General features: G+C 42.6%; 1 protein-coding gene across 1 annotated transcript in view; it reads right to left on the reverse strand.

Moving 5' to 3' along the window:
- Window positions 1–25448, reverse strand: part of NCAPG2 (non-SMC condensin II complex subunit G2) — a 141900-nt gene that overhangs the window by 16873 nt on the left and 99579 nt on the right. Inside the window, exons 22-27 of the mRNA XM_050942218.1 lie at window positions 20922–21021; window positions 13600–13787; window positions 12240–12383; window positions 9005–9108; window positions 6259–6356; window positions 5731–5833 (exon numbers count right to left, since the gene is read on the reverse strand). Coding sequence (XP_050798175.1) covers window positions 5731–5833; window positions 6259–6356; window positions 9005–9108; window positions 12240–12383; window positions 13600–13787; window positions 20922–21021 — 737 coding nt within the window. The remainder of the gene's footprint in view (window positions 1–5730; window positions 5834–6258; window positions 6357–9004; window positions 9109–12239; window positions 12384–13599; window positions 13788–20921; window positions 21022–25448) is intronic.

The raw sequence follows: 25448 nt of genomic DNA on the forward strand, positions 1-25448 counted from the left end.
ATGAATGTTTTCCCATGCTTGCTATTTATTTCATTTATTTATTTAGGTGTGTTTGTTTTTGGAAAAAACATTACCAGAACTGAAAACAGTATTCTAGTTGAGGATGTGCCATTTTTTGTCATTTAATTTTTATAGTGTTTTCCATTCTGTCATGCATCCTAATGTTCTGTTTACTTTTTGACTGCAGTTGTTCATTGGCAGAGTTGATGTTCATAAAGCTGTCCAAAGAAACCCAGACCACTTTCCTGCATGTTATAGTTAATTTACAATGCAGAAATGCGTGAGTTGTTCATATTATTCCTTTGAATGTGTATTACTTTACATGTATCCATTCTGAATATCATCTATAACCGTGTTGCCTATTTATCTAACTTTGTTAGTTTCACTGTAATTCCCCAGTGTTTTCTGCAGTTTTGACTAAATGAACTGCTCACTCCCTTTTCCAGATCATTACTAAATTTAACATTGGTGCTAATATAGAACTTTATGGAACCCTGGTGTTAACCACCTTTCAAGCATGATAAAAATTGACCATTTAATAGATGTGTGGCAATTCTTCAAAAAGGGCCATTTTTTGGAATTTAATGTAGCCACCCTATACACAACACCCACATATCATTTGAAAACTTAATTTATGTATGTTTAAATGAATGAATGAATGAATGAATGAATGAATGATGTGGTACTGTCAAGTGGTGCCATAAGCCTGTCAGTGATATGAAACAATGGTACCCAAAATGAGAAAGTGTCATTTTTTGCAGAATCACTGCAACATGACTGATAAACAGTAAAAACTGCAGTCAAATTCAATATCTTAATGTGGTGTTTATTGGTCAAAGCTTCCAAATGGCAATGTATTAAAAGATCTGTATTGGTTTTGCATAGGCAAATATTTCTTTTTAAAAAATGAAGCCGTTGAGTATGTGACAAAAATAGCAAATAAGATTTTGCAATATAACATGAAATGTTTCACATTGACAAATAAAAATATGCAAAGTACCTCACAAGTGACCACAGTGTTATGTATTTTCAATTAAAATTTGCTGACCAGATCAGTCTAACACCGAAAGCTGTAGCAATAAATTGCATGCCCATAGTTTGTACTGCATAGTGGCTAGATATACATGTATGTAAATTCCTAATGTAATGCTTCACTATCTAACTTTTTGTACATACAGTGTTGCATCTAGTATGCCTGGTAGAACATTTTAATTTGTAACTGCCTATGCATGCAATACTAGTGTTTTAAAAAGCTGGTTTCTAAAATATTTCAATCAGTGATACTTATGCACAGGTCAATATTACTGTTAGAGATGACAGCTTAATATTATGAATACGCAAAATATGAGTGTGAGAGAGAGAGAGAGAGAGAGAGAGAGAGATGGCCTAAAAAAAAGTAATGAATACAAAGTCCACAAACAAGTCCTTGCCTCTGCACTGAAAAGGGATGAAGTGCATGTTATAGCTCTTACCAACCATGTCATCAACAATATGACAAACTCATCTGACCTGGAATCACATCCAGAGGTGCTTATCAACTTATCTACTGGACTGCATGTAACATCAGATGTACAAGAGTCTCCACTGAAAACAGCAGATGTTGGTAAAGCAAAATGGGGAGATTTTTGAGAGGTGCACTTGATTATGATGGAACACATAGCTTCTTCAGTCCAGTCTAGAAATCTGGCATCAAAACATTTGTTGACATGGCCAAGATGACCAAATTTAAATCTGGCAAGGGAGGGACAAATCAGAGTAGTTATCAGTCCAGAAATTGTTTTCCGCAGGGCCTTGTCCGTAGCAAGATACAGAGATGATGTTTCAGTTACAACTGTTCTTAGTCATCCAATATGTCCTGGACCTATGTCCCCCTTCCATGGTGATGGAACAATGAGAAGAACAGACAAAGCTGAATTAGGGCATCATCTAGAAGCTGAAGTTGAAAGAATCTATGAGCTAAGATAATTCAAAAAAAGAGAAACCATAGTGTACATCAGAGATGTCATGACTGGCATACAAATGATGGCTAGCGCCAAATTCCACACATTCAGTGAACTGACTGCTGACTACTTAAGACAGGTCCTAAAAGGATTTGACAAAGCTAATTCTATAATCAAATATGACAACAGCAACTCTGTGAAAACTGCAAAGAGACAGCATCAGACAAGATCTAAGGTTGGATGCAAGAAATACCAAGTGATTGGTGGATGCCCTCTGCCTCCATGAAAGAAGTTTCTGTATGTGGCATCCAACAAGCAGTCACTTGTAAAATTCTTCTGTGAACAAATGGTTTGAAATGCACATAAGAATGGAGGAGCACAGCACAAATACTCCTTCTTGCTGGAAGCTTTTGCAATGGTGAAGTAGCAAAGTCCATTACCAGCAGACGAGATGAAAAAGTCCAAGACTTGTCTAGTAACGCAAGAGAAAATGGACACAAGGATGCTTCTGCATGCTATATGTGCCAATATGGCTTTTGGTCTCTTGATGCAAAAGGAATTATAGTAATTCGTCCCTTGATGCACATGTTTTTGGTCCTTGTTGTTCACTACACCTCTACCTTGATATAATGCGACCTGATATAACACGAATTCAGATATAACACGGTAAAGCAGTGCTCCATGTCTCCGCACTCCGGTGGATCAAAGCAAGTTCAATATAACGCAGTTTCACCTATAACACGGTAAGATTTTTTGGCTCCCGAGGACAGCGTTATATTGAGGTAGAGGTATACTTTCCAAAAATGGAACAAACAACATCTAGATTGAACAGGTACCATTACCAGCACAAATGACAGGCGTTGCTTCATACCTGTGCATGCAATTTCTGGCACATTCACTCCTGACTTCTGAAACATATTTCCTGCTGTACATGTATTAATAGGATGGGATTGTGTCATCCCTATTTGGTATTACAAAAATATCTGTGATTAATGTTGTGAACACAAAGAGCTTACCACTTCAGAGAGCTTGCTAAATTGGGAGAGAACAATGGACAAGCTGCAATGTTTGCAGCAAAGAAGCTGGTAGCAATGCTGTATGACCAGAGTGAGAAAGAAAAGGAGACTCAGAAATCTGAATTGCTTGTGCCTTAATCTATCCATCAAAAAAGATGAGCCACTGGCCAAACTCCCACTGTGTAAGGATAGTTTTGAAATGCGTGTCAAAAAACCTTCTGGGCAAGCAAAGGTTTAGATGCTTTCACACATAGGTAAATCAAATATTAGATCACCATTGCGACATGGATAGAAAAATGTGGACGATGAGCTATTTCTGTGTTCTTGAAGGGCCCAATGGCACCTGAGCTTCTACGAGACCTTATTTGTGCCTGCACCAGTAGAGATCATTGCACAATCAACTGTCTGTAGTTAGAACAATATTCCCTGCACAGAACTCATCACATGCCAGCACAATGAATATTTGTTAACTCATGCACTCTCTCTAGATATCATTATAATGATGGTCACTAGAAATGTCACCAGTGCTATTACATTTCAATGATAACTGTACAAGTTTATCAGATATTGTTTTACCCTTTAGATTGTTATTGTGATGCTCTGAAGTCAAAGAAATTCCATTTTATGTCTCGAAATACAGGGTGTCATTAAACTAACAGAAACAAATGTAAATATTTCAAAGTGGCCATTTTAACGTGTTGATGGTGACATTGTTTATCCCCATTTCTGTGGTAACAGCTGCACATCATACTTCATCTTAAAGTAGACGTAATAAACTTTCAAATAATCCATAGCATGCATGTGTATAGAGAAGGATTAAGTAGACCAAGTAAGTACTGTCTGCTACTCATGCCTATTATTCCTACTCTTCTGTTGTTTCCATTATAGAAGTTTGCCTATTGCCCCAGAACTACAAGAACTAACTACGGAATCTGAGCTTCTATCATACACTTTTTGAAAGTCCACATGATTTATATCAACTAGTTCTCCTTATTTTGTTGGCATACTGTAAGATTAGTGAGGCACCATTTTCCTTTGCAGAAACCATACTGGTTTGTCCCTATCATAACAATGATCATTTAGGTATTTTATAATTCTATTACCATCATCATTTCACCAATACAAAAAGTAAGGCTTGCTGGTCTGTAATTTCCAGAAACACGGGGCACATTTTGAGAAGAAAGATACATTTGCTACCGTTCAATTCTCTGGGATAGCAGCGGATTTAAATGAATGATCGCATTCTCTGTTAGTAGCTCAGTTACTTCATTCTTAAATTCTGTCAGAATTTTAGAGAGTGTATATGATCAGGTCTTAGTGACTGGTTGGCTTTTTAATGTATCAGATTATTCCAGCACCACCTCCTTTGACACCTTATTTTCTTATTTTAAAAAAACCAAAAAAACCAAAAAAACCCCAGAAAACAGTAGGTCCTTCTCCATCCTCCACATTTTCAGGGATGAAAACTGATACAAAGAAATTGCTTAGTTTCCCTGAAACATACTTTATCCTCTTTGATTGTTCCCTTTATTCCCTCTTCTACGAATATCTTAAAAATATCTTTTTTAAAGAACTAGTTGTGGCTGTTTGCTCTTCAAATTCCATTTTAGCATTCCTAATTTCCATTTTACATATTTTCTTCCATAGGCTGTCTTAGGTTCTTTTTTACCATCTTTTCCCACCAATGTGCTTTAAAAAAAACCCAGAAGACACAAAACAGATGTGCATCAATGCCTCCCTGCTGCAATCACAGGAAACTGTCCAATTTGCCCACCAATTCCTAATAAAAATTGTTGGAACCATACCACAAATATATGCATGTCATCAATGGCTATAACTTATATTTGTTATCCTGAGAACTCTGAAGAGATTATAATTAGGCAAGGTGGAGGTTTTGAATATATTACATTTTATTTCTATCTGAATGCAGTAAATAAGAGTATTTTTAATGTTAATGAAACTATGAACTTTTGTTTCAGACCATATGCAAAGTTAAAATGTAAGTTGTTGTAAAATTAGCATTTTTTACTTTTAACCTGTGAAACAGAAGAGGCTAATTTGGTCTAAAGCCAGCCTCCTATAAAGCTGAAATTGCACCAAAAGCAGAATCTTATGACTGTGGTAAGGCACTAAAATAATTGTTTATGACCCTGGACACACTTTTAGCTAGAGATATCCATATTAGCTAATACACACAATGCAGAGAAAACCCCTCAGCTCTAATGCTATGAAACAGCAAAGTTACAAAGAATGCTTGCTTTTCTCTGTGCAGTTCTTAGTGAGATTGGGACTTTAAAAGGAAGCAGATTGGAGTATTGTGGGTTCTACAGTATATAGAACAAGATGTAAAAGTTAAATTTAAAGAACAAAACATGTAAAGAGAATTACCATCGAAAAGGGGGAATTGAACTAGGAAATTTAGTTCCTTAACTGCGCTCAATAGCCCGCAACATTCTGGCCCTATTTTAATCCCTGTATATCAGTGGTTCTCAAACTTTTGTACTGGTGACCTCTTTCATATAGCAAGCCTCTGAGGGCAACCCTCCCCTTATAAATTAAAAACACTTTTTTATATATTTAACACCATTTTAAATGCTGGAGAGGAAGCAGGGTTTGGGTGGAGGCTGACAGTTCGCGACCCCCTCAGGGGTCCCAACCCCAGTTTGAGAACCACTGCTGTATCATATGGATTTCAATAAACTTCTTCACCAACAAGCAAAGAATCTTGCATCCCTTTTTCAATCAGTGGGTTTTTTTCTGTACAGCAGATTTACCTTTCAAAGTTGCTAGATTCTTCCATGGCAACTTCTCTGCATGTCGTCAGCTTCTTTTGAAGGGCACGTGCAATATCCTTAACAAGTGAAGCTTTGTGTTTACCTATTTGAAATAATATGTTAAAAAATAAACAAGTCTGCATATTCCTGTGTAGCATCTATATAACAAATTAACAGTTTGTTAAAAACTGGCGATATATTTACTAATATTTCATTACCCAAGTGTAGTGTATACATTCGTGCTTGTGAATGCTATTATATTCCTATAAAACAGGATATGGAAGAGGACCATGTTAGCCTAGAAGATAAAGATTTTTTTTTTTTTTTAAAAAGACCCCGCAAAGTTTTAGATCCAATGTCTAATAGCATCCCTTACAACTTTGCATTTTTCGTTTTAATTCTATAAAAATTACTACTTCTGAATTTCCACAGCTAACTGGAAAAATAATGTAACATTTTAAAATTAAGTTGGACTAAAATCTACTACTGACAAAAGCCTTCATTGGAGACAAAATTAGTTTGACTGACCTTTGATTATAACAACTATGTATGCAGCAGCTGTAAGACTAATAATTCCTTCAATTTCTTCACAGACAATGCATTCCATTAATTCATTTAAAAATGACCTAGAAGAAAATCAAAGGCACATGGGGAAACACATTCCTTTAAAAACATAAATAGGACTTTTCGTTGGCCTCCACAACAATGGTAGTTCTTCAAACCATCATGTGGGAAACAATGATCTAGGATCAGTCATGAGACTCCAAAACACAGTTTAAGTGTGGAAATCTCAAATGTACTTCTTACAGAATATTGTTAACTGGCTGATCTCTGGAGTTTCACTGCTGATAGTTTCAGAGGAAGCAAAGTATTCTGTACAGTGGTGGCTGCCTAGGAATGGAACAAGGGAATTTAGGTGAAATAATTCATATGAGAAGAGGAGCAGCAGTAACCAAAAAATAAAGATTTTTCAATGTATTCAGAAAAGGAAAAAAAATTCGGACAGAAAAAAAAAAAGTCCTTAAAAGGTAAAAATACTGGCTCTAAAATAAACTGGAATTGTAACTAATTTAATTGTCTGCCATTTGCTGTGGAAGTCAAACAAGCTGATGATGGTGTGAACCAAACTCCAGATGGTGCTCTACAAATCTCAGATATTTGAATGACTCAGAGAAACAGCAGAGGTTGCTTGAGCTCTGGTGAAATGGGACTTGATCAGTGTATCCTGGATTAGATGGATCCAGACGCACTATCATATAGCAATTTCTAATAATGCCTAAATAAGTTTTGGACTGTATTTGTATTATCATAGCACCCTAGAGCACTAGTCATGGACTCCACTGTGCTAGGTGCTATACAAACAAAACAAGGGGACAGTTCCTGCCCCCAAAGAGTTTATGATCTAAATAAAAAATAAGGTAACAAAAGAAGACTCCCTGTTCTGGAACTGCACAGGTAACTCCACTGCTCTGAGGGTATGTCTACACTACTCGCCGGATTGGTGGGCAGTGATCGATCCAGCAGGGGTTGATTTATCGTATCTAGTCTAGACGCAACAAATCGATCCTTGAGCGCTCTCCCGTCGACTCCTGTACTCCCCGCTGCAAGAGGAGCAGGCGGAGTTGAGGCGGGAGCGGCAGCAGTCAACTCACTGCAGCGAAGACATCGTGGTGAGTAGGTCTAAGGACGTCGACTTCAGCTACGTTATTCAAGTAGCTGAAGTTGAGTATCTTAGAACACACACACACACCCCTTCCCCCTCCCTCCCCCCCAGTGTATACCAGACCTGAGTTGCAGAAGGGAGTTCATTTCCTTTCTTAGTAATATCTTGTGAGAGAGATCCTTGGAAAGGGACAGGGAAAGAGGGTAGGGAATGATGTATCCCTATAACCTTGGACCAGTTGGTACTAGGGCTGGGAGCTCAGAAGCTTGCACCAGGTTCTTTGGTGTTGCTTCAAGAAGTTCTGAAGAAGTTTTGGTTCTGAGTGCTTCAGGATGAGTGCTTGGCTGCCATCAATACTGGTCAAAAGAAGGATGGCTTCTTCAAGAGGTGACTCTTCAGTACAGAGGCATCAGTGGGATCCAATGTGGGACTTAAACTGCCTCTAAACTTAGATCTGTTGTGTGCTGGAGAAAGAGATATGAGTCTCTAGATACCATGGCCTTTATGCTACTTCCTTCCTCTCTGCTCAGAGAGGTAGAAGAGGCACTTAGCATGTCACTGATGGGAACAGCTGTCTCACAGGAGAGAGAGACTTTGAATCCCAGAAACTGATTCCACCGTGTGCAGGGGCATCTGGGGCCAAGGCACCCCCAGACTTGAAGACTTTTCTCTTTTTTGCCAAAAGACTAAAACTATATAAATCTAACTATAATTGGAAAAACTAACTAGAGATAACAAAATCGTGCAGTGGGCAGAGATGTGGTTTTCAGTCTCCTCTTACCACCTGTGATTGCAAGACAGAAGGGTGATTGTGGTTGCCCTGCCCTTTGGACTCTTGAGCTATGAAGCATTGGACTGTGTACAGAGCATGGCATGGTCCCTGACACTGCTATTCAAAAAGATTCTGATCTGGGATGCATGCACAGCAGAATTGGAACACATGTGGATAATCACTTGAAGAAAAATAAGTTATGAAAAAAATTAAAAGGGTGATAAAATGAAAATTGAAATTCAGCTGTAACTGCAGCAGACTCAACTAACCTCCACTAAAATAGCGATAGAATACATAACTAGCATCCCAATTTAAGTCCCACAGAAAAGTCACTTGGGAAAGCTGTGGAATGCACACCAAGCTCTCTTTCAAGACATATTTAACACTTAATATAGTAACAACTAAATAATTTCTTTATGCCATTTGTACAGTGCCATCAGTGTGTATTTTACAGTAGGGTTTTAGCATGCATGTTAGTTCTAGGTTATATGACTGGCGTTATTTCTGGTAAAGACTTTGATTTGATCTAAACTCTTCCATATAGGAAGAACTAAGATTTATAAATATGTTTTGAAATAAGTACGTTTAGAAGAGTGATTATGAGGAAAGGAAATACTAGAATGAATAGTCATGTGATTCTAACACAAGGACAACAGAAAAAGCAAAAAGCTAACAATCAACTCGCCAAAAAAGTAAAGGATTATGAGATATTACATGGAAATGTAGTAGATGATGTAGGCATTCACTGGCTAATTCCACAAACTTGAATTTAAGAATTAAAAGCTTGTTTGATAACTTACATTAATAAACCTTATGGAAACTAAACAGACAAAGATTACCTGACCACATTTACTGACTTAATTATCATTGCCATTAAAGTGCCTGAAAGTGGAGGAAGGTCTGCAGTGGACTCTGGTGGTGCAAGTTCTTCTGCATTTGAAGCCTAAAAAGAAGACAGCTCAAATTCAAAATAAATACAGAAGCACACGGAAAATAATTAAGAAAAACAAGATTTGAGTAGCTACATTAACTGAATGCATGTTTATGTTATAGGGAGACACATTTAAATGTATTTTTCTAGTTCATTTCAGAAAAGTACTTGACAGTTTAACTCAGTAGTGTCAAAAAATAAAGCAAAGTTTGATTGGAAAGATAATAACTTTTAACCAGATATTTGGCATTTACATTAAAGGAAATAACTAATATCACGACTCTAAATAAGGTCCCGCTGATACTATAAAAAGGGCTCACTCCAGTCAGGCAGAGGGGAGCCAGAGGAGAGGAAGTGCGGCTGAAGGGCTGGTTAATGAAGACACCCATCGTTAAGGGAGCCCTAAGGTAAGGGAGAGGAAGGGAGAAGCAGGATTGCTGTGGGGAAGTGGCCCAGGGAAATGTAGCAACTCTCGCAGTGAAAGGTTGGCTGCCAACAGCTGCTACCATTAGGGTCCCTGGGCCGGAACCTGGAGTAGAGGGCGGGCCCGGGTTCCCCCCAACCCACCCCTATAGGAACATCTCTTGGGTGGGGAAGTCAGGCCCCTGTCAGGACAGGAGGCTAAACTGTTCTGAAATAAGCTCCCAGGGACAACAGAGACTGTGGGAATTCTCCCACCAATCTCCTTGCTGACCTATGATGAAAAGGGCTCAGTAGACTAACCCTGGCCCTAGAGAGAGAAGGGCTATGTGGAGGGTCACAGTGAGCCACTTAGGCTAGCATAAACCGCCTAGAAGTGCAGGACCCACGGGAGCAGGGTCAGAGCTCTGCCACAATATTTATAAAGGTGGCAGCTCACCCACAGGGAAGATATTACATAAAAATTTCCACTCTGTAAGTATATGTATTAGATCAGCGGTTCTCAAACTTTGTACTAATGTGACCCACCAATTGCATTTTGTTTCTTTTAGGGACCCACTATTACACCCTCTCTCAACCTGGTGCAACTCTCTTTCTTCCCCTTCTCAGTCTTTCAGTCATCTGTTCTCCCCTTCTTAGTCCAAGCCTGCTCTTGCTCTCCCAATCCTATCCTGTCTTGCAGCCATGGGCAGGCCTATGATTGTTATCAGGCTACTGACTGTCTGCTTACTGGCTCCAGCCCAGATCCTGCTTCCCATGCTGCTGCCTGCTACCCACGGGAAGTAAAAGTAGGTAGGCAGCAGCAGCACAGAGGCAGCCTGTACGTGCATTGAAGGTGCTTCTGCCATGGTGCTGCCATCCAGATCCCAGTTCCTATGCTGCTGCCTGCTGTTCAGGGTAAGCGAGAGCAGGTGTGTGTGTGTGAGGGGGGGAGGGCACACACATCAGATCTAGACCCTTCCCAAACTACAATAGTGGGTTGAGACCCATCCCGTGGGAAACAAGAACATTAGATAAACAGTTTTTATAACCAAAGATACGGTGATTTCCTCGTTTGCTGCATGAGCTCTTATTGGTGTCAGGTTTTGAGTAACATAAAGACTAAGTCAAACTTGTTTTTTTTAATAGCAGCATAGCCTGAAACAAAGATGTTTTCTCCCATTAGTTTTGTGAAAACAACTCTATAAGTGATTGACTTCCTTCAGTCATCCAAAACGTTTTAGATAATGGAATTCTTGATTGTCCACTTGTGGTCTATCTAGAATTGCCTACTAATATGGCATGGTGAAGCATTTTGCAGTCCTGGAAAGTGCAGCACTGTAAGGGAGACTCGAATACCCTCCTGTCATAGAGGAGACAATCGGGTTCCTCTCAGTCTATAAAACATAGCTGTCATGTTGACAGTCACAATTTGAATGGTCAGTCCTTGAATCACTGGTAGAAATGCTGTACAGGTGCAAAAAATTGCCCTACGCTCTAGTAATTATGCAGTCGAGTTTCCTGACAGATCCATAGACTGCAGGCCTGAAGGTGGTAGAGGTGAGCTTCCCCCAGGTAGAGAGGCATCTGTAAATAAAGGCCTTGGTGGGAAGAGGTAGGAAGACCAGTACTCCTTTTCACATCTGATCTGGATCTTTCCACCAATACAGTGATGAGAGGATTTCAGAGGAGACCCACACTATCATATCTACGTGGTGTCTGTTTGGAAGGTATACAACTTCAACCACCATAACATGCAACAAAAGTGAAGTCTCAAATGGTGCATGATGTGTGCAGAAAGCCTTGTGACCAACCAGACATAGGCAAGCTCTCACTGTAGTTTTTGCATGAGTCTGGAACTAGTTGATGAGGACTACCGTGATGTCAAACATGTCCTTAGGCAGATACGCCCTCGCTGTCATGGAGTTCAATTCTGCCCCTATTCAAGTCTATTCTCTATATTGGCACCCAAGGAAGGCATCTCTGTTGATTTTTACGCCTAGTGCAACAAAGTTAAGAATTTGATTAATGGAGTCTTCTAGTTGCTGTGGTAAGCAAACAGCAAAGTACATTATGGGTATAGAGATGCCAGAAGACAGCAACTGCAGCCATTTTGGAGGTTGGTACAGTGTATGGTGTCTGCCAGATGTTCTTTGCTGGAGCCAATAAAGCTTCATTCAATGGTAATACCAGACTTGGGACTATGAAGTATATTTAGGAGTGTAAGAACTGTTCTGCACCACCTCCACAGGAGTCTTAAGTGAATCCACTATGCAGCAGAGCAAATCCTGGGAGCTTTTGTAATTATCTGGCTGAGAGGGTGTTGCAGGAACCACTCCCTTGTCCAGAGATAATGAGATAGCAGTTGGCATGGTCTGCTCTACCATGAGAAGATGCTTTTCCTCTGATATCTCTTAACATGTTGAACTGCAACCTGAGACAGCCAAGCTCCTGAATGTGTTTTTTTGGTTTTTTTTTGGCATAACAGCATAACTACCAAAGCTTTTTTATTAAGCCTACAAAAATGCCAATTTTATCGCTGCATAACGCCTCCTTCAGCAGGTAAGGAACTCTGGCTTTCCTTTGATGTACAGTCAATGGAGGTTCAGATTAACCAGGGAAGGGCACTACTGTACAATTCAAGCTTGACCACTGCTAGCCCTCTTTTGAATTGCTTTGGTTTAAAGGTTGAACTTTTAGTATAATAAATTCAAAAAGTACAAGAAATTATTTAAACTCTTCACCTTTCGCAGTGTGTGACTTATCTCAACCACTACTGCAGCTAGGAGAGTAGAGAGTACACCATGGCGAACTGTTGGACAAGATGAACACCAGCACTGGACTGTGTGTATGAATTCTCCAAGAGGCATTTGAATAGAATGAATTAACTAAAAAAAAAATGAATAAAAATATAGATCAGTTACAGTATTTCCACTTTGGGAGCATTTTAGTGCAATTAAAAGCCTTCAGTCAGGGATTCTCAAACTTTCTCGAGGTGACTACATCTTAATAGAGTGTCTCAGGAACTACTGTCTCTCTCATATTTACTATCACATAACACCTCCACAGCAATTGCTTACCTATAAAACTAATGTTAGGAAAATATTTAATGTAGTTTAGCTGTCTTTTCGTGCAATTTAGCAACTCAGAATAAGGGAGAACTAGCAATATGAAAGGAGTTAGGTCTCTGTGAATCTATCCTTTAGGGCCTAGTCAAAGGGTTGAAAAGCACAAGGAAAATCCCCCAAGGGCACTAAAGGCAAAGGCTTGGACCCTAAGGCTATGTCTACATTTGAGCTGGGAGATACTATTCCCAGCTCATGTAGACATACCTACACTAGCTCTGCTCAAGCTGGCATGCTAAAAATAACATTGTAGCTAGGGTAGCATGGACAGCAGCTTAGGCTAGATGCCTGAGTATGTACCCACCCAGACTTCCTGGATATTACCTGGGTGGCTAACCCAAATTCCTGCCCATGCCATTCTATGCTGCTATTCTTAGCATGCTAGCTTGAGCACAGCTAGTGCAGGTGTGTCTACATGAGCTGGGAATCACACCTCCCAGCTCAAATGCAGACGTCGGATTACTTGAAAGGATCCAAGACTTCCTGGCACTGATCTACTGATCTCAGAACCAGGAAGATAACATTGTCCAGACCCTGCTATAATCATATAAAATTCCTTTTCTCGAAGTGAAGTAGATTCTGGAGGACTTTTGCCCAAAGGAGTGGTGTCAAAGAGAACAGTTGTAAACTATATAGCTGTGAAGAAGAGACAAATAGCCTACAGGAGGAGGAACTAACATAAAAATGCCTCATCCAGTTTGGCAGTCTAAACTGACATCACAAATGCATGATCCTTTTTACGTTAGTATTTCCACTGAGCAGGACCAGCAGTGGGGAAAATCCTATTGACGACAAGACTGAGAGCACCAGACACAAACGACAAAGTCAAATCAATTATTAAACTGAGAGGATAATAAAATATTTTTTGTGCCAATAAACCTAATGTGTCCAACTCACAACTGAGTAAAAGTCATAGTGTTTATAGTTAACTTTACAAATCACATGGTTGTGTGCATGTGTGTAATAGGATGACAAATACCTGAAGCCCTTCTTCCCGCTGTTTTCTGAGCCTGCGTGCCACACTTTCTAAAATTTTCTGGAACAGAGCCTGAACAGCATGGAGAAATGTTGCCAATTCTTCATCCGTATCAATGTTTTGAGTCAAAGAAGCTTCAATAATCTCTTTTAGAATACAAAGTAATGTAGGAATACAAAAGCAGCCTCTTTCTAGAGAAACAAATATTAGATATTTAAAAAAAATACAGATTTTTAACTAGATTGATATTCTTTAGCTCAGGGCTTAAATTCTCATAGTATTTCCCAGAGCCTCGCCACCTACCCCTCAACATACTATAAAAACTCCGGGGGGGTTGAAAAATATTTATCAGAACTCCACTCTGGACAGTTCTGGCTAAATTTAAGCCCTGTTTTAGCTACAAGCTTAGAATGAAATTCATTTACACTATATAAACAGCTGTAATTTACTAGTGTAGATTCTATATTTAACTAATTAACATCTGTTTAGATTTCTTACTGATTCAATCACTATTTTAATTACTATATCAATTCTTTTAGATAACAGCTTTTAAATGTTTGGCAAATTTAATTTTTAAGATGTAAAACATCATCATGACGTTTTGTATATGGTGTCAGGTGACTTTTCTACACTAATTTTAAGGTAACAGCTAAATTGCAAAGCCATGGAGGGACATGGGATCCAGACATGAAAACGTTAAATTATTTTCAAACAAACATGCCTATGGACTTGTTCCCTCTCCCGCCCTGCAAAACAGCTTTTTCACGTTGAGAGCTGCTACTTTGCTTTCATGAAGAATTGAAGTTGAATTAATAAAAATATAATTTAATCAAGGAAACTATGTAGTACAAAGAAATGTGGGTTTCAAAGGAGTTCTTGGGACTTTAGAGACTTTTTAGTTTTATAACAGCGTTTGTAAAATTCACTCTACATATCGTAGAAAGTTGCATTCAAAACATCCAAAGGGAAGATCAAATCAGAGACAGCAGACTACTCACTTCCTTCCTCTATTTAAATGGGAGTTCACACAAAATCCTGTATGATTGAAGAAATGCAAGAGACCAGTTAGTTTACTGAGTTGTGTCAGGAATATTAGCCTGGTCACTTCAGTTAGTCTCGTTTTCCTTTTTTCACCAAGCATAACTCTGCTGCATTAACAGCACAGCAGAGTAATATTTATTTCTATATTATATGTGAGAGAGGCTGGAAACATTACACACACTTTCTGAAAAATCCATGTCTTCACTACTCAGTGGGAAGTTTTCAATGAGTATTGAGGCCTAACCTATAAGTTTCTTCAGAAATTAAGCTCTCTTTTAGTCCTTATTATGGAGAACTCCAAATGCAAACTGAATACTAGATATGACAGAGTTGTCTCCTGGAGCCTAGGAGATAGATAACTCCAATGACAGTTTGCTCAAGCTGTGGCAGCAGTGTAAATAAGTCAGAATCACTACTGCTATACAGAAACCTGTGAACAGCAGAGAAAAAACAGTACATACATTTTGTAACTTTTGTTCTTCAAGATGTGTTGCTCATGTCCATTCCATTCTAGGTATGTGCATGCCCATGTGCACAGTTGTCAGAGACTTTTGCCTTAGTGGTATCCATAGGGCCATCTGTAGCGCCATCGGGAGTGCCACGCTCATGTGGCAGTATATCAGCCGTCACTGGCCCTACGCCCTCTCGGTTCCTTCTTGCCAGCAACTCCAACAGAAGAGTAGGAGGATGAGAAATGGAATGGACATGAGCAACACACCTTGATGAACAGTAGTTACAAAAGTCAGTTAACCGTTTTTTCTTCTTCGAGTGCTTGCTCATGTTGATTCATTCTAGGTGACTCACAAACAGTATCTATGGAGGTGGGCTCAGAGTTCACCACTTGGCTTCTTGGAATACTGCTCTACCAAAGCCAGCATCATCCTGGGCCAGCTGCGTAAGTGCATAGTGGGATGTGAAGGTAAGGACGAACGACCAGGTGGCCACCCTACAGATGTCCTGAATAGGCACGTGGGCTAAAAAAGCTGCCGAACAGGCCTGCACCCTGGTAGATTCGGTGGTAACAATTGCCAGGGGCAGCACCTTTGCTTCATCATAGCAAAAGTAAATGCAGGCAGTGATCCAGGAGGAAATTCTCTGAGCAGAAACAGGATGACTTTTTCATCCTGTCTGCCACAGCGACAAATAATTGCATCAACTTATGGAATGGCTTGGTCCTGTCAATGTAGAAGGCCAGAGCCTTCCTGACTCCAGGCTGTGCTCCTTCTCTGACTTACCAGTCTTCTTTCCGAAGCCGCATAAGTAAATGTTTTGGCTCGAATGAAACTGAGAGACTACCTTAGGAAGGAAGACCAGGTGTGGTCTCAGCCTTGTCCACGTAGAAGACCGTGTAAGGCAGTTCCGAGATGAGTGCCCAAATCTTGGATATCCAGCAGGCTGACGTCACCGCTACCAGGAACACAACCTTCCAAGAGAGGAGAGGGAGAGAGCAGGAAGCCAGAGGCTCAAAGGGGGGATCCATGAGCTGCGACAGCACCAGATTCAAGTCCCATGGAGGAACAGGATACCTGATGTGCGGGTAGAGGCACTCCATGCCCTTAAGGAATCTGGCCCTGATCTCCTGAAAGAAAACTGACCTGCCTTCGAGCAGTGGGTGGAAGGCTGAGATGACCACTAGATGGACTTTGATGGATGACAGCAACAAGCCCTGGAGCTTGAGGTACGGGAGGTAGTCTAGAATGAGCTGCAACAGGAAGCCCCTTATTCACCATCCAGCACGTGAATCGCTTCCATTTGGCTGGGTAGGTCACGTTGGGGGAGGGCTTTCTACTGCCCAACAGGATTCACTGGACCTTTGACAAGCGCTGCAGTTTTCTTGTGTGTTTAGCCATGCAGCAGCCAAGACGTCAGATGTAGCACTGCGAGGTTTGGGTGCAGGAGACTGCCGTAGTTATGGGATAACAGGTCTACCCTGAGTGGCATCTGGAACGGGGCTGCCACCGAGAGGTCCAGCAGAGTGCTGAACTAGTGTTGGCACAGCCTTGCCAGCACTATGATGATGACCTTCTTTCTCCCTGTCCTGCTTGATCTTCATGATGACTCTGGGCAGCAATGGCACCAGAGGGAAGGCGTACATCAGAGCCCCTAACCATGGGAGCAGGAGGCGTCCGACAGGGATTCCCTGTCCCTGCCCTGGAATGAGCAGAAGACGTGGTATTTTCTGTTCTGCTTGGATGCGAGTAGGTCCACCTGGGGAGCTCTGCACCAGTGTAAGATAGAACTGATCACCTCCAGGTGAAGAGATCCCTTGTGGTGAGATGAGAATATCCTGCCCAAGCATTCCTGGCCCCTGGGAGATGAACGGTCACAAGATGGATTGCTGCAGACAGAAATCCCAGAGCCGGAGCGCTTCCTGGAGGAGGGCAGATGACCTGGCTCCCCTTTGTCTGTTGAAGACGGTGGCCATGTTGTCTGTTAGGACCTGAATCACCCTGCCTTGTATGCGTGTCTGAAAGTCTTGGCAGGCTAGGCAAACAGCCCTGAGTTCTCCGACACTGACGGTCCAGTCACAATCGGTCCCTGCACAACAGCCTTGAGTACTGAGATCGTCCAGTGGGGCACCGGTCCGAAGTGTCAGAGACACGAGTCATCAGTGAGACCAGGGCTGCAAGGAGACTCCCTCCAGCACTGATGTGGGATCTTGCCACCAAGTAAGGGATGACAGTACACTATGCGGAATTCGAATCACCCAGTTCATACTGTGATGGTTGGGGACCTAGACTGACACCAGCCACACCTGTAGCAGCCAGAGGCGGAGCTGCATGTGCCGGACCACGTAAGCGCGTGCTGCCATGTGACTCAACAGTCTAAGGCACGTGTGGGCAGTGGTGAATGTATGGGCATGCAGAGATGAGATGAGGTCCACTATGGCTTGGAACCAAAGTCTTGGGGAGAAAGGCTCTGGCTCAAGTGGAGTCAAGTACCACCCCAATGAATTCTGTTTGTTGCACTGGGGTGAGGGTTGACTTTTTGTTGTTTATTATTAGGCCCAGGTCGTGCCAAGTGGAACAGATTGAGATGCCTCTGCACCTGATACAAGGACCAGCCCCTTATCAACCAGTCATCGAGGTATGGGTAGACTTAGACCCCCCCAAACATCGCAGGTAAGTGGCCACCTGTGCTATACATTTGGTGAACACTCTCTGAGTCAACGAGAGACCAAAGGGCATCGCCGTGAACTGTAAGTGGCACTGGCCCAATGTGAAACACTGGTGCCCTGGGAATATGGAAGTACATGTTCTTTAAAGTGAGATCAGCGTACCAGTCTCCTGGATCCAGGGACGGGATGATGCAGGCCAGGGAGATCATATGAAATTTCAACTTTTTGAGAGACGTGTTGAGGCGACGCAGGTCTAGAATACGTCTGAGGCCCCCTTTTGCCTTCGGAATGAGGAAGCAGCGGGAGTAAAATCCTCATCCCTCCATGTCGTGTGGAACCTCTTCCACTGCCCCTAGACACAGGAGGTTTTCAACCTTCTGAACGAGTTGCTGCTCATGAGAAGGGTCTCTGAAGAGGGATAGGGAAAGGGGATGAAAGGGTTGGCTGAACGCAAACTGCAGGTTATAGCCTGACAAGACTGCATTGAGCACCCAGCGGTACAAGGTGAAATCGCACCAGGCTGACCGGAAAGGGCAGAGGTGGTTGAGGAAGACAGGGAATGGATCTGGTGCGGCGCTTGGAGCACTGTCTTCGGGTGCACCCTCAGACTGACTGCTTTTGCCTGCCTTGATCCTTGGAAGAAGCAAGATGGGCAGGTGGACGAGATGCTGCTGATGGCATCGCTTAAAGCCCCTGTGTTTGTAGGAGCCTGATCAAGGGGTACCCCAAGACCTCGATGACAGCGGAGGGTGGAATGGCTTTCTGACCTGCTGAGGAGTATGCAGGCCCAAAGAGCGGAGGATGGCCTGGGAGTCTTTAAGGCTATGGAGCCCAGCACTAGTTAGCTCAGAGAAGAGCCTCGTTCCCTTGAAAGGGAGGTCCTGGAGGGTGGATTACATCTCCTGGGACAGCCCAGAGGTCTGTAACCAGGAGCTACGTCTCATGGCTACTGCAGAGGCAACCACCCGGGACACAAGTCCATGGCATACCCGGCCATCTGGAGGACACCCTTGGCTACCACCTTGCGCTCTTCTATCAGAGTGGTGAATTACTGTGCCTGATCCTGCGGGCGGCTCTCTTTGAACTTGCCGACAGAGTGCCACAGGTTAAAATTATATCTGCCAAGTAGGGCCTCATGGTTAGAGACCCTAAACTGGAGGCTTGTTGCTGAATAAGTTTTTCTGCCAAATAAGTCCAGCCTCTTGGCATTTTTATTTTTGGGGGTGCTACTTGCCTAGCCCTTTCGTTGACAGTGGACACAACCAGGGAGCCCGCAGGAGTGTGCATGTATACGTATTCAAACCTTTTAGTGGGGACATAGTATTTCTTTTCTGCCTTCTTAGATGTGGGCGGAATGGAAGAGGAGGTCTGCCACCCTGACTTTAGGACCCCTGGCAATTCAACCAGGGCTGGGGCAGGGGAGGGAATTACATTGAAGAGGTCACTGGGAGCCTCGGCTAGCTCCTCGAGCTCCAAGTTCAGGTTGGCTGCCATCCTTTTAAGTAGGGCTTGGTGCTCCCTGAAGTAATTGTGGGTGGGGGCGAGGAGGTTCGGGTTTGCGAGGGCCCTGCCAACACCTCATCTGGGGACAATGAGGATGACCTCCAACCTCCAGTGGTGCAGTGTCCCCTTGCTGCATCTGCGATTGCTCTGCAGCTGCTACGGCCCCCCGCAGGTCACCGCTTCAGATTTAGCCCCTTGCTCCAACTGTGGTGCTGGCTGTGCCGGGGGCAGCTTTTCTGATGTAGCCTGGGAGGAGCAGTGGGATCACGGAGCCGGCATAACAGGCACCCCCCACGGGTTCCAGTACTGCTACTGGGCAGGCCATTGCCCTTGACCCCATGCTAGTGCTGCAGGTGCCTTGGCAGGCTCCCAGCTGGGAGACAATTCGCCCTGTATAGGGGAAGGGCTCAACTGTCCCTCTGATCCGGACCACTTCCCTTCTGGTTACCAGGGCGGGGCCATGGAAACCTGAGTCTGTCAATGACTGGTATGGGGAGGGCAAGGGCCTATCCCAGGAAGGAACCAGGACCCCGGCAAATGGCGCTGCGACCAGAAAACATCTCATGTTGGAGAGGGCCGATGACTGGGAGATCTGCAAGGCGACCTCTGGCAGGAAGACCGTCAGTACTGAGAGTATGGGGATCAGTGTCAAGACTCCTGGAGTTCCATGCCTTGTAGGTGGAGACTGGGGTGTCAGAGATCTGCACCTTCTGGCCGGACACCAGGGTCGCAGCACTGGGGTCCTCGACCATGGTGAAGGGGAATAACGCCTGCAGTTCAGGGGCACTCCACTGCCTTTAGGGATGGTCCCATCACAGGCTTGGTCATCTGAGCTGGGTTCTTGGTAGGATCTGCCATGAAGAGGGCTGTTAATCGAATGTCCCACTCTTTGAGTTTGGGGACGAAAGTTTTTGCAGATCCAGTACTTTTCTTTTCTATGGGACTCTCCCAGGCACTTCAGACAACTCTCGTGAGAGTCGTTGATGGGCATTGACAAGCTGCACTCAGAACATGACTTGAAGCCAGGGAAGCGGGGCATGCCCCACTCAAGGACAAAGTGCCAGCCGGGACTCTAACTACTAAACTACTACTAAAACACTTAACAGCTAACTAATCACTGACTAAATATCATAGGAGAATGTTCTGAACAGTGAAGAACCGCTAATGCTATTGCTAAGCAAGACCAGGTGCTCCAAACAACTGTCCTATGCGGTAAGAAGGAACGGGGAGGGCATAGTACCGCCGGCACCTGATATACTGCCACATAAGCACAACACTATAGAGGGCACCACAGCCAGCCCAACAGATACTGCTAAGGCAAAAAGTCTCCAACAACTGTGCATGTGGGGGCGCACATACCTAGAATGGAATCGAAATGAGCAAGCACTCAAAGAAGAAACTCAAGAATCATGTCACAATGATTCATGTTATTGCTGCTAGCAGAAGCTACGAACAGCAGCAGAGGCATACACTGGAATTTATTCACGGGGGAAGAAGATCCAAAGCAGAGGCAATGCTAATGTAGCAGAAGTTTATTCCCTAATTCTTCTCCTTAAAGCAACCAGGAGGCTCTGTGAGAGGGAAAGAGTATATGAGAAAAAACACCCCTTACAGCAGCATAGGGGAAGAAGAAAGTACCACAAAAATTGTTATTAGGCTGTACCTGTTTGCATAATTGAAAGAGTAACATCTAAAAGGTGTGCTTGAAACTCTGTATCTCCAAGGCCAACCATTATAGCATCCTTACACACTGTCAGATACGCCTAGAAAAGAGAAGAAAAAATGTATCAACCCTAGATTATATTTAAGAGCAATATTTTAGTATTAGCTAAAAATAATAAAAGCAGCAAATCAAGTTATAGAGTGGAAGCTGTGTTAGTCTGTATCAGCAAAAAGAACGAGGAGTACTTGTGGCACCTTAGAGACTAACACATTTATTTGGGTTTTAGCCCATGAAAGCTTATGCCCAAATAAATTTGTTAGTCTCTAAGGTGCCAAAATTACTCCTTGTTCTTTCTGCAAATCAAGTTAGAAATTTTAAACAACATTTGTATTTTATATTTTTCAGACTGAGGCCAGGTCTACACTATAAACTTACATCGGTATAACCATGTTGCTCAAGGGTGTGAAAAATCCACATCCCTGAGCAATGCAGTTATGCCAGCGTAACTCCATGTTGAGAGTGCTATGTCAACAGAAGGGCTTCTCCTGTTAACATAGCTAACAGCTCTCCCAGAGGTGGATTAACTATGCTGAAAGAAGCATTTTAAGTGTAGACCTGCCCTGAGTAAATACAAAGAAAAAATATAATCTGAAATATAACATTACAGTATTGTAGCTTTTTGGTGTGAGACCATATATAGGAGCGGAAGCTTAACATTTAATAATTAGAGAGAGTGAGCGCTAAAACAGAAGCTAAAGACTGTAAAAGATTTACATTAGCACAAAATGCATGCATTTCCCAAGTCTCTCTTTTCTCTCTCACAGTCCAGAAACAGTACTCTGATTTACATTAAAAACCCTACTATTCCTGTCACCTTTTTCACTAGGAGAATATCCCATATCATCTCAGGAAAGTTGTTCAGAAGAGTAACAAAACCTGCATCCACTTACTGATTTTGCTTAGGCACACCCTGATGCTCTCATAAGGTGAAGGTATAATTTTGTATTATGGAATGGATAAATTTGGGACACCCAAAGTCATGATCAATTAGATCCACTGGTAATTTCACTCTTTTAAAACCTCTATTATGAGATAAAAGGTTACTAGCCTGTTCTGTATCTGCTGCTGTTGTTGTTAAAGTTGTGTTGCACATGTCCATTCCACTTCAGAGTGTGCGCACCCAGTGCACTGTTTTCAGAGACTTTTCCCTCTGCTGCAGAGCCGCCCCCTAATCCCCCAGTTCCTTCTTACTGGACGGACTCCAATGCAGAGGGGAAGGAGGGTGGGTCATGGAATGAACATGTGCGAAACAACTCAAAGAACAGTTACAGAATAAGTTAGTAACCATTTCTTCTTTGAGTGATAGCACAGTCATTCCACTTCAGGTCAATCACAAGCAATTTAATCTGGAGGTCAGACTGAAGTCTACCTGAATAATGATTGAAGGACTACACAATCCAAATCTGACCTTATCTGTAAACTGTTGGGAGATAGCATGAGAGGCAAATGTACTGTAGACCAAGTTGCAGCTCTTCAAACATCCAGAATAGGCACGTGGGCTAAAAAGACTGCAGAAGCTGCCTGCGATGTGGTTGAATGTGCTATCATCATATCTGGTGGAGTTACAGTAACCACGTCATAGCACAAATGGATACAGGAAGGAATCTAGGACAAGATTCTTTGAGAACAAACCAGAAGGTCCTTCATTCTGTTTGCAATTGCCACAAACAACTGAGAGGACGATCTAACAGTTTAGTCCTGTCAGAGTAAAACATTAACACCCTCCCCTTCATGAGCATATTGGTGAAGTTGGTAAATATATTGCCTGATTGATTTATACAGAGTCAGACACCAGAACCCTTAATTCACCCACTCTCTTAGCTGAGGTGACTGCCACCAAGAATGCCACTTACAGTGAGACATGGAGCAATGAACAGGTAGTCAGTGGTTCAAATGATGGACCCATTAGTTTTGTTAAAACCAGTTTCAAGACACTAGTGGGAATAGGAGCCTTTCTACTTGGAGATATAACCTGTTCAAATCCTTCAAAAACCTGAGCAACATGGGATTGGAGAAAAGTGATTGATCAATTGGAGGGTGGAAAGCCAAGATAGATGCTAGGTGAACCCTAGTGGAATTAATGACAAGGCCTTGCTGTTTCATTTATAACCGTCTCCTTTCTGCTTGGACTAGACGGAGAACCTCTTCCACTTCACCAGGCAAGTATACCTATTAGAAGATTTTCTATTATTTAAGAGGATGTTTTGTACCTCCTTTGAACGTATCTTCTCCTGAGGTGTTAACCATGGATCATCCAGGCTGTGATGTGAAGGGCCTCCTGGTTATGATGGAGGTGGTGACCATGGTCTGTAGGCCAATGCCCTTCTGCAGTAAGAAGCAGCAGCTATAGTAGGACAGCAGCAGCTATGAGCTAAGAAGCTGGGAGTCACATCCCATCTAAACTGCGCCAAAACAATATAACATTGGGTTGTTAAGCATTTCTGCCCAATAGCACAAATAGTGACCAGACAGACAAATCTTAAGATGTGTAAAGAAAACTTTGCAAGATAACTCTGTATGGCAAAACCACTTAGCAGTTTCAGTTGAAAAGATACCATTTATTGCTTTTGTCTGTTTTTAAATTTGTAAAACTTCCATTTGTTTACCTATAGTTATCACTGTGTGTTCTTTAATTTATATTTTGACATAAACAAATGAACTCTTAGCTAGCGGGCTAGGATTGGTGAAAAATACTGTTTTGCAGTACTTCAGTTTAAAATTATTGGTTAAGGGATAGCTAAGTAGGACTCAAGTTTTAATTACATAAACTGGGGGCCAACAGGAAGTTATTTGGAACCAAACTCCAAAACACAGCCCAAGGTCAGACCTTCCAAAACAATCACACCCTGCTGACCACACCATTCAGAAGCTGGAGCCCCAGATGACCTGATCCTGACTGGCCATTAAGAAAAGTTTGTCAGCCTCGTTGGGAGCGGTGAGTATTGTATGCTTAGTGTATGTATTCTGTTAATCTATATTTATTAACAATTGACCAAGGATATTACTGTGTAAGGCTCTTTCACTGGGAAAAGGTCCCACAAACCCACAGAAGGTTACGCCCTTATGCCTCGAACCTAGGACAGGAAAGAGTGGGGTGCCTAAATTAACAGGATTGCTCCTTGAGCCCATGGCAGGGTAAAGGTGGGGTGCCCTAGATTGTGTGGGTAACAGGTCCTGTGAGATCTGGATCCACTGGCAATGTCAACTGATCCCTGATTGAGAAGTTCAGCAGAATGAATAATGGTAAGGCCACACTGGTGCTATAAGTATCACTCGAACATGATCCTGCTTGATTTTTACCAGTCTTCTGTGTAGTAGTTGAACTAGAGGGAACGTGTACGCATGTTTGCCTGTCCAGGTAACATGAAGGCACCCAAGGGATCCTGGACTGTGACCTGCTCATGAAAAAGACAGATACTTACTGCTAATTTTGGTTGCAAACAGGTCTGTGTGGGGAATCTCCCACAACTGGGATATGAACCGTGCTATATTTGCTATTTTATATCACTCATGGTGACTGGTGAAGGTGACACTGCTCATCTCATCTTCCAGACTGTTCTGGACATCTTGGAAGGTAGAAGGTTTCAAGATGGATTGAACTGGTGATACAAGAGTGTCATAGCAGCATTGCCACTTGGAATAGCTGGGTTGATCTGCCCCCTCTCTGTCTATTCACATAGAACATGGCCACTGTATTGTCTATGAGTACTAGTGAATTCCTTCCCATGATATGGGGGAGGAACATGTGACATGCTCGTCAAATGGCTCTCAATTCTCTTACATTTAAATGTAGAGCTAAGTCCTGGCCACCCCACAGCCCTTGATTCTGCAGGGATCCCAGGTGAGCCTCCCAACCCAGGATGGAAGTGTCTGTAACCAGAGTTAAAGAAACTTGCAAGGAGCAAATGGTACTCCCACAAACACAGTGGATGGGTCTGTCTACCATTCCAAAAGTGGCTAAGGACACATACAGGAATCTAAACCAGCATGTCCAGAGGATAACAGACTGGGAAGTACAAAGAGCTCAGCCATCCCTGCAGCTTCCTCAGATGCAGCATAGCATGCCAAACCATGCAAGTACATGAGGCCATATGCCCCAGAAGACTGAGGCAATTCTGTATTTTTGTGGCAGGATGGGCCTTCAGGTCCAAAGAAATATTTAGTATCATCTAGAACCTGGACTATGGGAGCAATGTCTCAGCTTCCATACAATCAAGATCATTCCTATAAACTCTAATGTTTATAAAAGGCGATAAGATTGCTTTTTCCTCATTCATAAGCAACCTTAGAGAGCCATAGGTAGATTGGATCATGGCCACACTGGACACCACCTGGCTCCTGGATCAGCCTCTCATTAACCAGTCATCCAGCTTTGAAAACACAAACTCCTTATTTTCTCAGAAATGCTGCCACCATGCACTTCGTGAACACAACATGTGGGGCTACAGACTTGCCAAATGGTAGGAC

The sequence above is a fragment of the Gopherus flavomarginatus genome, chromosome 2 (assembly GCF_025201925.1).
Source record: "Gopherus flavomarginatus isolate rGopFla2 chromosome 2, rGopFla2.mat.asm, whole genome shotgun sequence".
NCBI classification, from domain to species: domain Eukaryota; kingdom Metazoa; phylum Chordata; order Testudines; family Testudinidae; genus Gopherus; species Gopherus flavomarginatus.